The 12655-nt window shown below is 37.0% G+C and overlaps 1 protein-coding gene across 4 annotated transcripts in view; it reads right to left on the reverse strand.

The window, feature by feature from the left end:
* The window catches only part of PCCA (propionyl CoA carboxylase, alpha polypeptide), a 335923-nt gene that overhangs the window by 73152 nt on the left and 250116 nt on the right, over positions 1 to 12655 (reverse strand). For all 4 annotated transcript variants that reach the window (XM_005856400.2, XM_014536081.1, XM_014536076.1 and 1 more), the window contains one exon: positions 5294 to 5392. In XM_005856400.2, the coding sequence (XP_005856462.1) occupies positions 5294 to 5392 (99 nt within the window). The remainder of the gene's footprint in view (positions 1 to 5293; positions 5393 to 12655) is intronic.

The following is a 12655-nucleotide window of genomic DNA, read 5'->3' on the forward strand; positions in this document are numbered from 1 at the left end:
GAGGGGCTGAGGGCCATTTTCAGGCTGGCCGGCAACTGAAGCTCCCAGCCTCTCCTTTTTTTCTTTTTTTTTTAATTCTGGGATTTATTTACCTTTTATAATTGAAACTTTGTTGCCGTCCTGCTCGCTCCAGCTCCATGGCCACGGCTGGCTGAAAGCAGGTATCTGGGGTTTGTTTAGCTTCTATAATTGAAACTTTGTTGCTTTTGGCGCTCAGAGCCGGGCCGCAGCAGGCGGGGAACCTTGGCTTCCTCCATCATTGGAGCAAGCAAGCCTCCTGCTCGCTTCAGCTGCTTGGCTGCCAGCCGCCATCTTGGTTGGCGGTTAATTTGCATATCGCCCTGATTAGCCAATGGGAAGCATAGCGAAGGTACGGTCAATTACCCTTTTTGTCTTTTATTAGATAGGATTATTATAGACTAGAGGCCCAGTGCACGAATTTGTGCACCAGTGGGGTCCCTCAGCCTGGCCTGTGGGATCAGGCTGAAACCAGCTCTCTGACATCCCCCGAGGGGTCCCGGATTGTGAGAGGGCGCAGGCCAGGCTGAGGGACCCCACCAGTGCACAATCGGGGCCAGGGAGGGACACGGGAGGTTGGCCAGCCGGAGAGGGACTGCGGGAGGGCTCCAGGGCATGTCCAGCCCATCTCACTCAGTCCTGATTGGCTGGACCCAGCAGCAAGCTAACCTACTGGTCGGAGTGTCTGCCCCCTGGTGGTGAGTGCACGCATGTCATAGCGACTGGTCAACTGTCTGCCCCCTGGTGGTCAGAGCACATGATAGTAAGCAGTTAAGCGGCCTTAGCATATCATTAGCATATTACGCTTTGATTGGTTGAATGGCCGATGGGACGACTGGACACTTAGCATATTAGGCTTTTATTATATAGGATTACTTTATTTCAAAATATATGACCCTCCTTTCAAATAGATGCTTCACTGCCTCTATACTTGAAGTTACTAACAATGATTAGTGACCCTGGGTGAGAGGGAGTCTGAACAGTGTGTGCATGAGCCTCTGAGTAAGAGAAATCAGAAATAGCCTGAGGTGGGCCTTTCTTTACACCTATCACCTAATGAAGGCAAGTAGGAAAGACATTAACTCAACTGGAAAGGAACAGACTTTGATAAGATCCTTCAGTGGGCAGGTCCTTGGGAGCCCTCTTGTTTTTCTTTGCTGTCACAGAAACTACAGTGATTCTGCATCTGCAGAGATCAAACAGCCACATTATCTAGTAGAGTATATGCAAATGTTGAAAGATCAGGAATTAGAAAGAACTGATAAAATGGCCAAGAAGGCCATCTTATGAACCTGGATTAATTTGGTGAAGACTTAGAAGAAATAAAATCTAACTCTTAAAATTAAGGTATGGATAAAACAGATTTATTTGTGAAATTACAAAATACAGGATGACTACCCATTCATCCTGTCATCCACAGTTATTGAGTCTCTACAGGTGCCAAGAACTCTGCCAGGCAGTGAGAATTCAAGGTCAAATCAAAACTTAAATAGGTGGTTTAAAACAATTAAAATGAGTTAGTAACCTATAAAATTATCCAAATGATGGTACATGCCCAAATACAATTTTTTTTAAAGAAATTAATGGGTAATATAAAATTTAATAATAAAAAAAACAGGAAAATAAGTAGACAATGGAATCTGATTGAATGAATAGACCGCAAATTCCTAAAGCAAAGGTATTCCCCAAGTATTCCATTATCTAATCAGATAAAGATATTAAGTGTTACTACTTATGTAGTCACAAGAATTCAGCAATAAAACGAAATGTTTACTTATTCTTAAGAATGATGCTAGACTAGGCTCCCTGGTAAAACATGCTAAGAAACTGTGAAACCAGGAATCACCCATCTTTCACCTGAAGAGATTATGCAAGAAGTTCCAAAGGGAGATAATCCAATCAAAGAAAAATAAGTTTCACTCATATGTGGAATCTAATGAAAAATAAACTAACAAACAAAATAGAAACAGACTCATAGATAGAGAACAGACTGATAGCTGTCAGAGGGGAGAGGTGTTGCAGGGCTGGGTGAAAAAGGTGAAGGGATTAAGCAAAAACAAACAAACACACACACACACAAACTCAAACACAGACAATAATATGGCGATTACCAGAAGGAAAGGAGGTGGGAGGTAGAAGAGGTAAAAAGGGGTTAAATAATGATGGAAGGAGACTTGATTTGGGGTGGTGAACATACCCTTAGTACAAAACGACATACAGATAATGTACTGCAGAATTGTACACCTGAAATCGATATAATTTTATTAACCAATGTCACCCCAATAAATTCAATAAAAAGAAAGGAAGAAAGAAAGGGAGGGAGGAGTTGAATTCTTAAGCTAAGAATTCATGGTTGAACACTTGAAGCTATGTGAGAGGGGTTTCGTGAGAATCACTTGGCTTTCCAGGTATCTCCTGGATTTTGAGGGACACATAGAGAAGATAAGCAATCCTTTTGGTGACAGAACAAGAAGAGTAGATTTGGTGAGGCAAGGACCTATAACTACTTCTGTGGCTCACAGTACAAGAGAAATCCAAACACACTGTGGTAGTAGTTTTGTAGCTAAACTGCTTAGAGGCACTGAGCCCAGGAGGTCAGCATAGAGGAACAATGGAGTTAGGAATGAACCTTGAAGATCTGCCTATGCTTAAGGGCAGGTGGAAGAGAAATAAAAAACATTTTGAAGCCACCAGTTCTTTCTCCAATGGTTCTTATAAATCTACTAAAGGCCCGGTGCACGAAATTTGTGCATGGGTGGGGTCCCAAGGCCCATCATTCTTCCATGAGTCCCACTGGCTAAGGATAAAGCAGAGTGGACACTCTGTAATTAACAAGGCTTCAAATGACTTGGCCTCCTACTAACCAATGTCATTTATTTCATCATTTGTCAGCTTATTCTCTGATTGCAAAGTTTTAAAGTGGTGGTTCTCAAACTGTGGACCCTGAATCAGCAGGGTCAGCATTCCCTAGGAACTGTTTCGAAATGCACACCTAGGCCAGACCTACTAAATCAGAATAACTCTGTGGGTCAGTCTAATAGTTTAAGTTTTCACAAATCTTCTAGTTGGTTTTGAAGCACACTAAAGTTTGAGCATCATTGGCTTAAAGCATGAATGAAAGGTAAATTATTATTTCAAGAACTCTATGGGAAAATTGGAAAGTACTCTTGGCATATTGGCTAGAAGCACAGAGTCTGGGGTCACACTACCAGGACTCAAACTTCTGCTCAGCTTCTTCCTGCTTTGTAATCACAGGGCAGTTACTTAGCTTGCCTCAGCACAGGGTAATGTTTAACAGGACAGGTCCTCAGTAAGACTGCTTCGATTTAAATCCTGGCTCTACCCTCATTACCTGTGGGTCCTTGAACAAGTCACTTGACTTCCTCTGAGCCTCAGTTACTTCACTTAACAAAAAAGTATAAATAATAGTACCTACTTCATGCAATTTCTGTGATGATGAAAAGAGTTAATATAGTACTGTGCTTAGAACTGAACCTGATACACAGTAGGCACTGTGTGTTATTATTCTGATGATAACAGTAATTTCATAGGGGCCTTATTATTTTTGGGAGATAAAAAGAGTCAACACTAATGCCCACAGAAAGTATATAAAATTTACCTGTTCTGATAAGGAACAATTATCCTTACTTTATTTTTTAGGTAAATGACTTTTTTTTTTCAGTATAGCATTCACTTCCCCAGGTGATTTCCTTCCAATGACAGAGCGCTGAACTGGAAGCAATGACCTCTCCAAAGAATCAAGGAGTCTGCCTTGAAGTGTCATTTATTTCACATTAACTTTTTTCTTAAACAAAATCTTAAAGAATAAAAATGAATTTACTGAACCATATTCCTATGGTCCAAAAAAGTACTTCTGGGGATTATTGTAAATATATATCCAGTGTTAATTTAGCTGGGAGCTCTACTTGTAGAAGTGACATTAAGACACATATCCACAAAGTCATTGAGAAGGATGCTGAAAATATCATGATACAACGATCTGGACAAGAGAACTTTGTGTGTCTCTCTACTCACTACAGAGAGGTCAGACTATGTCCCCTGGCCAAATCACATGGATGCCTGAGCCACAGCGCCTTCAGTGCAGAGCATGTTCTATGGAACATAAACAAGCATAACAAAACCATGCATTCAGAAGACACACTAACTAGATCTAAGTGATATGAAACTATACAGTGATTTTTTTCAAGGGCTCAAAGCATTTAACATCATATTTAGAATATGAAAGAAAATATGAGAGAAAAATATACTGGGACAAGTCATAAAACCAAATTTTAAATATGGGGCTCATTACTGAGAATTTACTGTTCCTTAGAAACATACAGGTTGAACCTGGCTTGGAAATTAGTTTGGTCATCAACCATTTAGCAGGGGTTCTGGAATCCTCTGCTGCACAGTCTAGTCTCTAATAGAGATAGAGGGACATATGAGCCTGGTGTAGAGCAGTCTCTATCTGTGATTCTCTTGATTTCTTTAGGTTTTAAAAATCTATTTCCTGTGTAAAATCAAGTTAAGAATATGTCAAAACACTTTCATAAAAAAAGAGTGAGAATTTAATGCTATGGAGGGCCTATGATTTTTACTTGCATGTGACAGCCACACGTTCTATTGCGTTTGGTTTTGTTTTTTCTTGGAACCTTAAACCTCAACTATGAGGTGAGCTGGAGGAATTTTGGCAGAATCTCTTTCACAGCTTCCTACTTTAAAATGGAGGTCACAGAATACAAAGAACATTTAATCAACCCTGGTTTTCAAGGCATCTCCTCAATGCAATAAATTTTATATTGGGGGTAAAAGAAAGGTTAACAAATTAAGATTACTCAATTTTTAAAAGGCATCAACATGCTATGGCAAGTCAACATGAATAGCTCATATTTCTGATGATCTGATACTACACATTTCAATTACACAGAAAAGGAAGATAATAAAATCAGTCATCTTTTACAACTGAAAATCCACAATGGCAAGGAAAACTACTAATCTAATAGTTTTAGAAAAGCATGCAGAATGCGTTATCTATAACAAAATATAATACACTACCCTTCCTGAGTTGCCTGAAAAAGGAAAACAGTGTTTTCTCTGAATAAGAATTAACTCAAGATTCTCTAAAATAAGAAAAACTGTTTCCAACCATCCAATGTACACGGTAGATAAAATGCAGCTTTTCCCTAGCATGTCTGTAAGTATATAAGAATCAGACCCTGATAAGAATCTCTGACTTAATGCAGTCCTCTAGGTAAATCCTCCCAACACTTACCTGTATCGTCCTCTGAGTGCCATCAACGTTGACAGATAATAAGGGTGAAGCCAGGTTCCACGTGCTGGTCACATTTAGTTTCGACCCATCAACTTCCACCTGTTGTGACACCAAATAAGACTGTTACCAGGAAAAAAGACAGAAAACTGATCTCAAGTTCATTGCTACATGCAAAGCAGCAGCCATTTTAAACAGATGGCTCCCAAACAACCTGTCATGTTTACTGCTCCCACCATGAAAGACAGGGTCCAACAGCGTCTTCTCAGCCATCTCTGGGGAGAGGTGAAGGGCCTGAGCACAGCTGCCTGTGGGTACTGAGGTTTCAAGTAATTTCCAGTAAGTAACAAACAGCCTTCTAACTCTAAACCTATCCGGACATGCTACATTTACTGCAATTAGACAAGTAATGTATATAAATTCCAGTGACATTTTGCAACCCACACAACAGGGCCTGAATATAATATCCTCTCCAAGGACCAAGAAAAAACTTTTTTGTGCTAGTTTTAATGAAGGACTATGTATTGTTATCTTAATTAAACAGAAGCTTTAATTAGGTAAAATTATTTGGTACTGAGAATTAAAGGTCCATTTGAACTTTGCAAGTTCTGTCATATTTTTGCTGATCGTCAAGTCATGAAGATACAAAAAAAAACCTATGATTTTTTAAAACAGATATTCTTAAGAGAAAAATTTTAACTTTCAAATAAATAACATAAAAGCAACTGAAAAAATAAATAAAAGCTAATTTAAAAATAAAAGTACTATTAGTTATTTCTTCCTTTTTACTCACTCATTCCCTAACTCTTTAATGAGCTAAAAATGAGATTTTTAATAAACATAACATTATTATTTTAAGTCTACAGTAAACTACCTAACAAAGAGATATTTAAGTTTGTTGAAGTTTCAAAATAAACCTTTAGCAGAGCCAAGATATATGATCCCTAAAAATTCCCACACTCACTTAATTCTCTTGAAAGACACTCACTGATTAAAGAAAATATAGACTTTATACTGTATTTGTTTGAATAAGTACTTATATATGTATATTTTCTCTGTAATGTGGTCATAAAGTATAGATCAAAGATATGCTACTGGCTATGTAATGAAATATCAATAGGACATATATGGGGTGGGCAAAAATAGGTTTACAGTTGTTCATATGGAAAAAAATACAATCTATATAAAAGCCTAAGCGACCATTACAACTGAATGACCGGAACGACTGGTCAACCAGTCGCTATGATGCAAACTGACCACCAGGGGGCAGATGCTCAGTGTGCTCCCATAGCCAACCTTCCACGGCCAGCCAACCTCCCCCAGTTCCTCCCCCCAGCCAGCAAACCTCCCACAGTCCCTCTCCCCATCCCTCCTGCCCCATCCGGCAGGCCCTGGCTGGCAGCCGGCAGGCCCCAACTGGCCCAGCCCCGATTGGGACTGGGCGAGATGGCCCTGATAGGCCCTTATTGCTGGCCAGGCCTAGGGAATTTCGTGCACCGGGCCTCTAGTAGTTAATAAATAGTAATACAAGAATAAACTTTCATGTACTCACAACTATAAACCTACTTTTGCCCACTCCTGTATTACCTACTCACTTGTGTTTTCAGATTTAGTGGTCTCCCTGTATATACAGTATCATTTAGTAACTGGGGGTGGGGAGGAGAAACAAACAAACAAAAATACACAAAGAAAACAATGGCTTTGGAATTAGACTGGCCTGAGTCTCACTTGATATATTTAATTTTACTCTTGAATTACAGTTCATATTCAATATTATTTTGTATTAATAACTATGTATGGTGCTAGGTGGGTACTTGAAATATGGGGGGACCACTTTGTAAAGTATGTGAGTGTCTAACCACTATGCTGTACACTTGAGTCTCACTTGATAGATGTTTTACTAAGTTGGAGTTGTTTACTAAAGCTGGAGTATAACCAGCCTGAGCTTTAGTTTCCAAACTATAATATAGTAAAAATATCTGTCCAACTATAAAAATTAAGTAAGTTAACATATGAAAGTCTCTACCAATATACCGGTCATGGTAGTTCCTAAATATTTTCTCCCTTCCCCTGTCTCTAATGGTTTTACTACCCTACCCTTAAGTAAGTTTCAAAAAATAAGGTCAGATAATCACACTATCTCATACATTAATTATTATTAAATCACATGATAAAGATCTGAGAAGTTGAAAGACTTGTAGTTTTGATTAAAGCAGCACTAATACATTTTAAATGATCCTATTTAGCCCCTCTCCCCAAATTAAATATCTCCTTATAATAAAAGATTTCCAAAAGAAACTCTCAACAGACACGTTAGAAACACTAAGTGCTAAAAATACCTTATAAAACTGAAAATATTTGCTTTGAAATGGCTTCTAAATGTAAAAGGTTAAAAAGAAGCTCAATAATCAATTACAAAGTTTTATTTGTCAAGAAAAGAAGCTGGATGCATAAAAAAGAATTTTGAATAATTATTAAAAATTTGTATTTGACACTAATTTCAAATCCAAAGGGTTAATAGAATGAAACTGCAATTGACACCTTTAGGGCATATGAAGTGGTGGTGGGGAGGGGGGACACACTAATCTACTGAAATCATATTAGAGGAAGAACAAATTTAATACAACCTGAAATAAAACATTTTTATGAATGTTCAAACAAAATGTGCTATATCCATACGAGAGAATATTATTTGGCAATAAAATGAAATGAAATATTGATACATGCTACAACATGAATGAACCTGAAAACATGATACTGAAAGAAGCCAGTCACAGAGGACCACAGTTATATAGTTCCATTTATATGAAATGTCCAGAAGAGAAAATCTATAGAAAGTAAATTAGTGGTTGCCTTGAGCAAGGGTGGGGGAGAGTGGTGGAAATGGATGGGGGGTTGAGGGTGGCAACTATGGGTAATGGGCCTTATTGGGCATTATAAAAATGTTCTAAAATGGACTGTGGTGAGGGTTACACAACTCTGAATATACTACAAGCCAATGAATTGTACAATTTAATGGACAAATGGTAAGGCATGTGAATTATATTTTAATAAAGCTATTTAAGAAGTAAGTAACAAAAAAATAGAGGAGGGAATGCTATTCTTTCAAAAATTAAAAGCAGAGCTTTTGTGATAAAGACAACCTAAAAATGGATATATATGCCTATAAAATGTTCATAAATTAGAAGAGTTTTAGTATTATTAAATGTTATCTCCTAAATTGATCTATATAGTCAGTGTAATCCCAATTTTTAAAATCTAGCAGGCTTTGTTTTTTCAGTAGAAATTGATAAATTGATTCTAATTAATATATAGAATATTGAAGAATTTTGAAAAACAAGCAAAGGTACAGTAATCAAGACACTGGTGTAAGAATAGACATATTTATTAATAGAACAAAACAGAGTTCAGAAACCCATACATAAATGGCTAGTTGATGTTCCCAAAAAGTGCCAAGTTAGTAAATGTGGAAATATAGTTTGTCAACAAATTGAACATGTATAGTCAAAAAAATAAACCCCACACCATCAAAAAAATTCAAAACTATTAAAATTAAATGTAAAACCTAAAACTTAGGAAAGAAAACATGAGAGAAAATCTTTATGAATGACCTAGCACCAGGCAAAGATTTCTTAGGACACAAAAAATAAAAATCTAACAAGAAAAAGTAGGTGAATTGGACTTTATCAAAATTATAAATTTCTGTTTGAAAGACACATAAGAAAAGGGAAATCAAGCCACAAATTGGGAGAAAATATCTACAGAATACATTTCTGATAAAGGACTTATATCCAAAATACACAAGTAACTCTCACTTATAACTCAATAAGAAAAACAACTACATTTTTGTTAATGGGCAAAAAATTTGGTCAGAGACTTCATCAAAGGAGAAAAATAAATGACAAGCACATCACTGATTGATCATTAAGAAAAGGCAAATTAAAACTGTAATGAAATTGCACTACATAGCCATCAGAATGGCTAAAAGAAAAAGAGTGATAAAATACTAAGAGCTGATAAAGATGTGGGACAATTAGAATTTTCATTTATTGTTGGAAGAATGAAAAATAGTAGACCCACTTCAGAAAACTCCAGAAAAGTGAAAAGATATGTACATACAAAGAACTACACGTGAATGCATCGAGGTTCATTTATGATAGCAGAATATATATCAGAATGTTACATCAGCCACAAACTGAAAAAAAAAAAGCCCAATAAACTGATTAATGGGTAACCAAATAAAGTATATCCATACAATGAAAAAGTAATTAGCAATAATCATCTCAAAGGCATTACACTAAGTGAAAGAAAGCTGACACAAAAGAGTATATGCTGTATGATTCCTTTAATGTGACACTAAGTGACAGATTAGTGGTTTCTAGGAGTTAAGGGTAGGAGAATAACTTTGACTAAAAAGGGCTATGAGGGAAGACTGTGGGGTGATGGAAGTGTTCTAAATCTTGATTTTGGTGGTGATCACACAGCGATATATTTTTGGCAAAACTCAATCAAATCATCAATTAAAAAGAGTAAATTTTATATAAGTCATACATCAAATATGACTAAAAATGGAAAAACAGGGAGGAAAAATCTATTTCTTTAAAAATTTAAAATTTTCCTTTGAACTACATGTGATATATCTTCCCTTCCTGAAAAACTGAGTTCTCTCCCTGCATCCTCTGCTATTGAATGGGTAGATGTAAATGTTAACTTGGCAAGTAGGACACAAGGAAAGTTCCTTCCAGACAGAAATGTGAAAATTAAAAGAGGCCCTTTTCAGGTGCCCATGTATTACATGAAGGAAAGATAGCAGAAAAGAGGAAGATATCGGAGTTCAAAGTCCTTCCTTTTTCCTCTTCTGCTTGGACCTTGGGAACAGACAGGGCAGTATAGAGAGGTGGGTGAAAATATTCTGACAGGTAACAAGTACGTACTCTAAAAACATCTAGGCTGGAGGACTTCTTCTGGAGAACAATCTAGGAACGGCTCTGGGCTTCTAGTAAAGCCCATTACTAGGTTTCATGGCATTCCTAATGTGGCGTCTGGTGTCATATCAAGAGTGCACCATGGAGGGAGGGAGAGGCTAGATATCATGGTGGGAACCCATCCTACCTGTCCTAGTAGGATGACTAGAGAAGGTCCACGTCAGGACAAAGAGCATGCCCCAAAGGCCCCTTTTACATGCACCCAGAGGCCACACCTTAGTGGAAGCTCTAGGAAGGGGAAGAGGCCTGAAGCACTGTTGCACCTGAGACTGTTTAAACCAAGAGTCCAAAATCCTGTTTATTACCAAGTTTTACCCCCTGCCCCTTACTACAGGTAGAGGGTTTATGAGAAGATTACATGTGATAGGAAATAAACATTTCCTTGTACACCTAGTAAGTAATGAGTATAATGGCACCTGAGACTGTTTAAACCAAGAGTCCAAGATCCTGTTTATTGCCAACTTTTACCCCCTGCCCCCTACTACAGGTAGAGGGGCTTATGAGAAGATTACATGTGATAGGAAATAAACATTTCCTTGTACACCTAGTAAGTAATGAGTATAATTTTGCAACTTCACTATATAATTGAAGAAAGGAAACTATTATAGTTCCAAATCATAAACTATGAAATATATATGCAAATTTTAATGAGGGAAGAGAATATGCTGGAAGCCATCATATGCCTTCTCAGGCTTCAAGCAGTAAACAGATTTCTCAAAAAAACATAATTTTAAACAGCAGATGCAATTATTCTATTGAATCTATCATTCAATGTGTGAAATCTAGATGTAAGTAAAAGCCATATTAGAGGTAGAAAATGTTTCTTTGAGCCACATTTTAATACCATAGAAAGGTAGGAGCAAAATGAACTGAAGAATTCTTGTTACTATGCCTCATATAATTGTTCACACCTAATTTTTTACCCAAAAGTGACTGAAGCAGTAGAAGTAAAGTAGCATTTCCCTATTCTGACACAGAACATGCCACTCTATCTTTTCAATGCCAAAAGCAAATGGGAAATGAAACCTAGGACAAAGAAAATAACAGACTTAGTGAGAGGGCACTCAGGTAACAAACTTAACAAGGAAAAGCTGCAGGTTACCCATGCTTACACCCAACCATCTGCCCTAATGCAACATAAATAATAATCAGAATAACCAATATTGGATCTTTGCACATTAATTGCAAAAAAATATTCTTATAAAGAGAAAATGGTAAATTAAGAGCATATAACACAAAAACTACTCAAAGAAACACAGGAAGTGTTCAGATAAATAATTCTACAAAGTCTCAAAGACAACCATAGGAAATGTGACCCCTCTTTTAAAAAGTGAGCTCAAAGAAGAAAAACAAAGGTTCAAAGAAGAGATTATACAACAACAGAAGGAAATGAAAATCAAGCTGGTAGAACCCAGAAAAAAAAAAAAGAAGAAGAAAAAACATTATAAAGATAAAAGTCATGTTAAGAAACAACCAAAAATAGAATGTTACTAAAAAGACAAGCACAGCCCTAACCGGTTTGGCTCAGTGGATAGAGCGTCGGCCTACGGACTCAAGGGTCTGAGGTTCGATTCCGGTCAAGGGCATGTGCCTTGGTTGCGGGCACGTACCCAGTGGGGAGTGTGCAGGGGGCAGCTGATCGATGTTTCTCTCTCATCGATGTTTCTAACTCTCTATCCCTCTCCCTTCCTCTTTGTAAGAAATCAATAAAATATTTTTTTTTAAAAAAAAGACAAGCACATGGAGAAATCATATAAAACAAAACAGAAAAGACCAATAATATAAAAGAAATTTATAGAGAAGACAACAGATATGAAGAAGGGAGAAATGGGATCCAAAGAAAATGCAAAAGTCTTATTCAAAAAGGCTTTAAAAAATGGATATAAATTCAAAGATATGAAAGGTAAAACTTTTCAAAATAAATAAAAGTTTGAAGGTATAGAATGATGTTTATGGAACTTTAAGAATAAAGAAAAATTATGTGGGTGTTTAGGCAAAGATAAGAATTCATGCACAAGCAAGAAACAAACCTCAGGTCAACCTAATTTCTCAAGAGCAACATGATCACAGAAGACCACAAAGCCATGTGGTCTCAAAACTAAAAATAAAGAATGTTGCCCCTCAATTTTATACTCAGTCAACATGTCCTTAAAGTACATAGAATATAAATGTATCTCGTAGCATATAAGAACTTAGTGCCCCTTCTTTAAAAATGAGGCATCTCTATACATACTAACATGAAACTATTCAAAAGGATAGTGTTTACAGTATGCTATCACTTAAGGAAGAAAACAAAAACAAAAACCAAAAAACCTGCATGTGTGTTTTTAAAGGCACCAACTATCTCTGAACTAACGTATAAGAGGAGCAGAGGGACTGA

This window comes from Myotis brandtii, unplaced genomic scaffold, assembly GCF_000412655.1.
Source record: "Myotis brandtii unplaced genomic scaffold, ASM41265v1 scaffold1028, whole genome shotgun sequence".
Taxonomy (NCBI): Eukaryota; Metazoa; Chordata; class Mammalia; order Chiroptera; family Vespertilionidae; genus Myotis; species Myotis brandtii.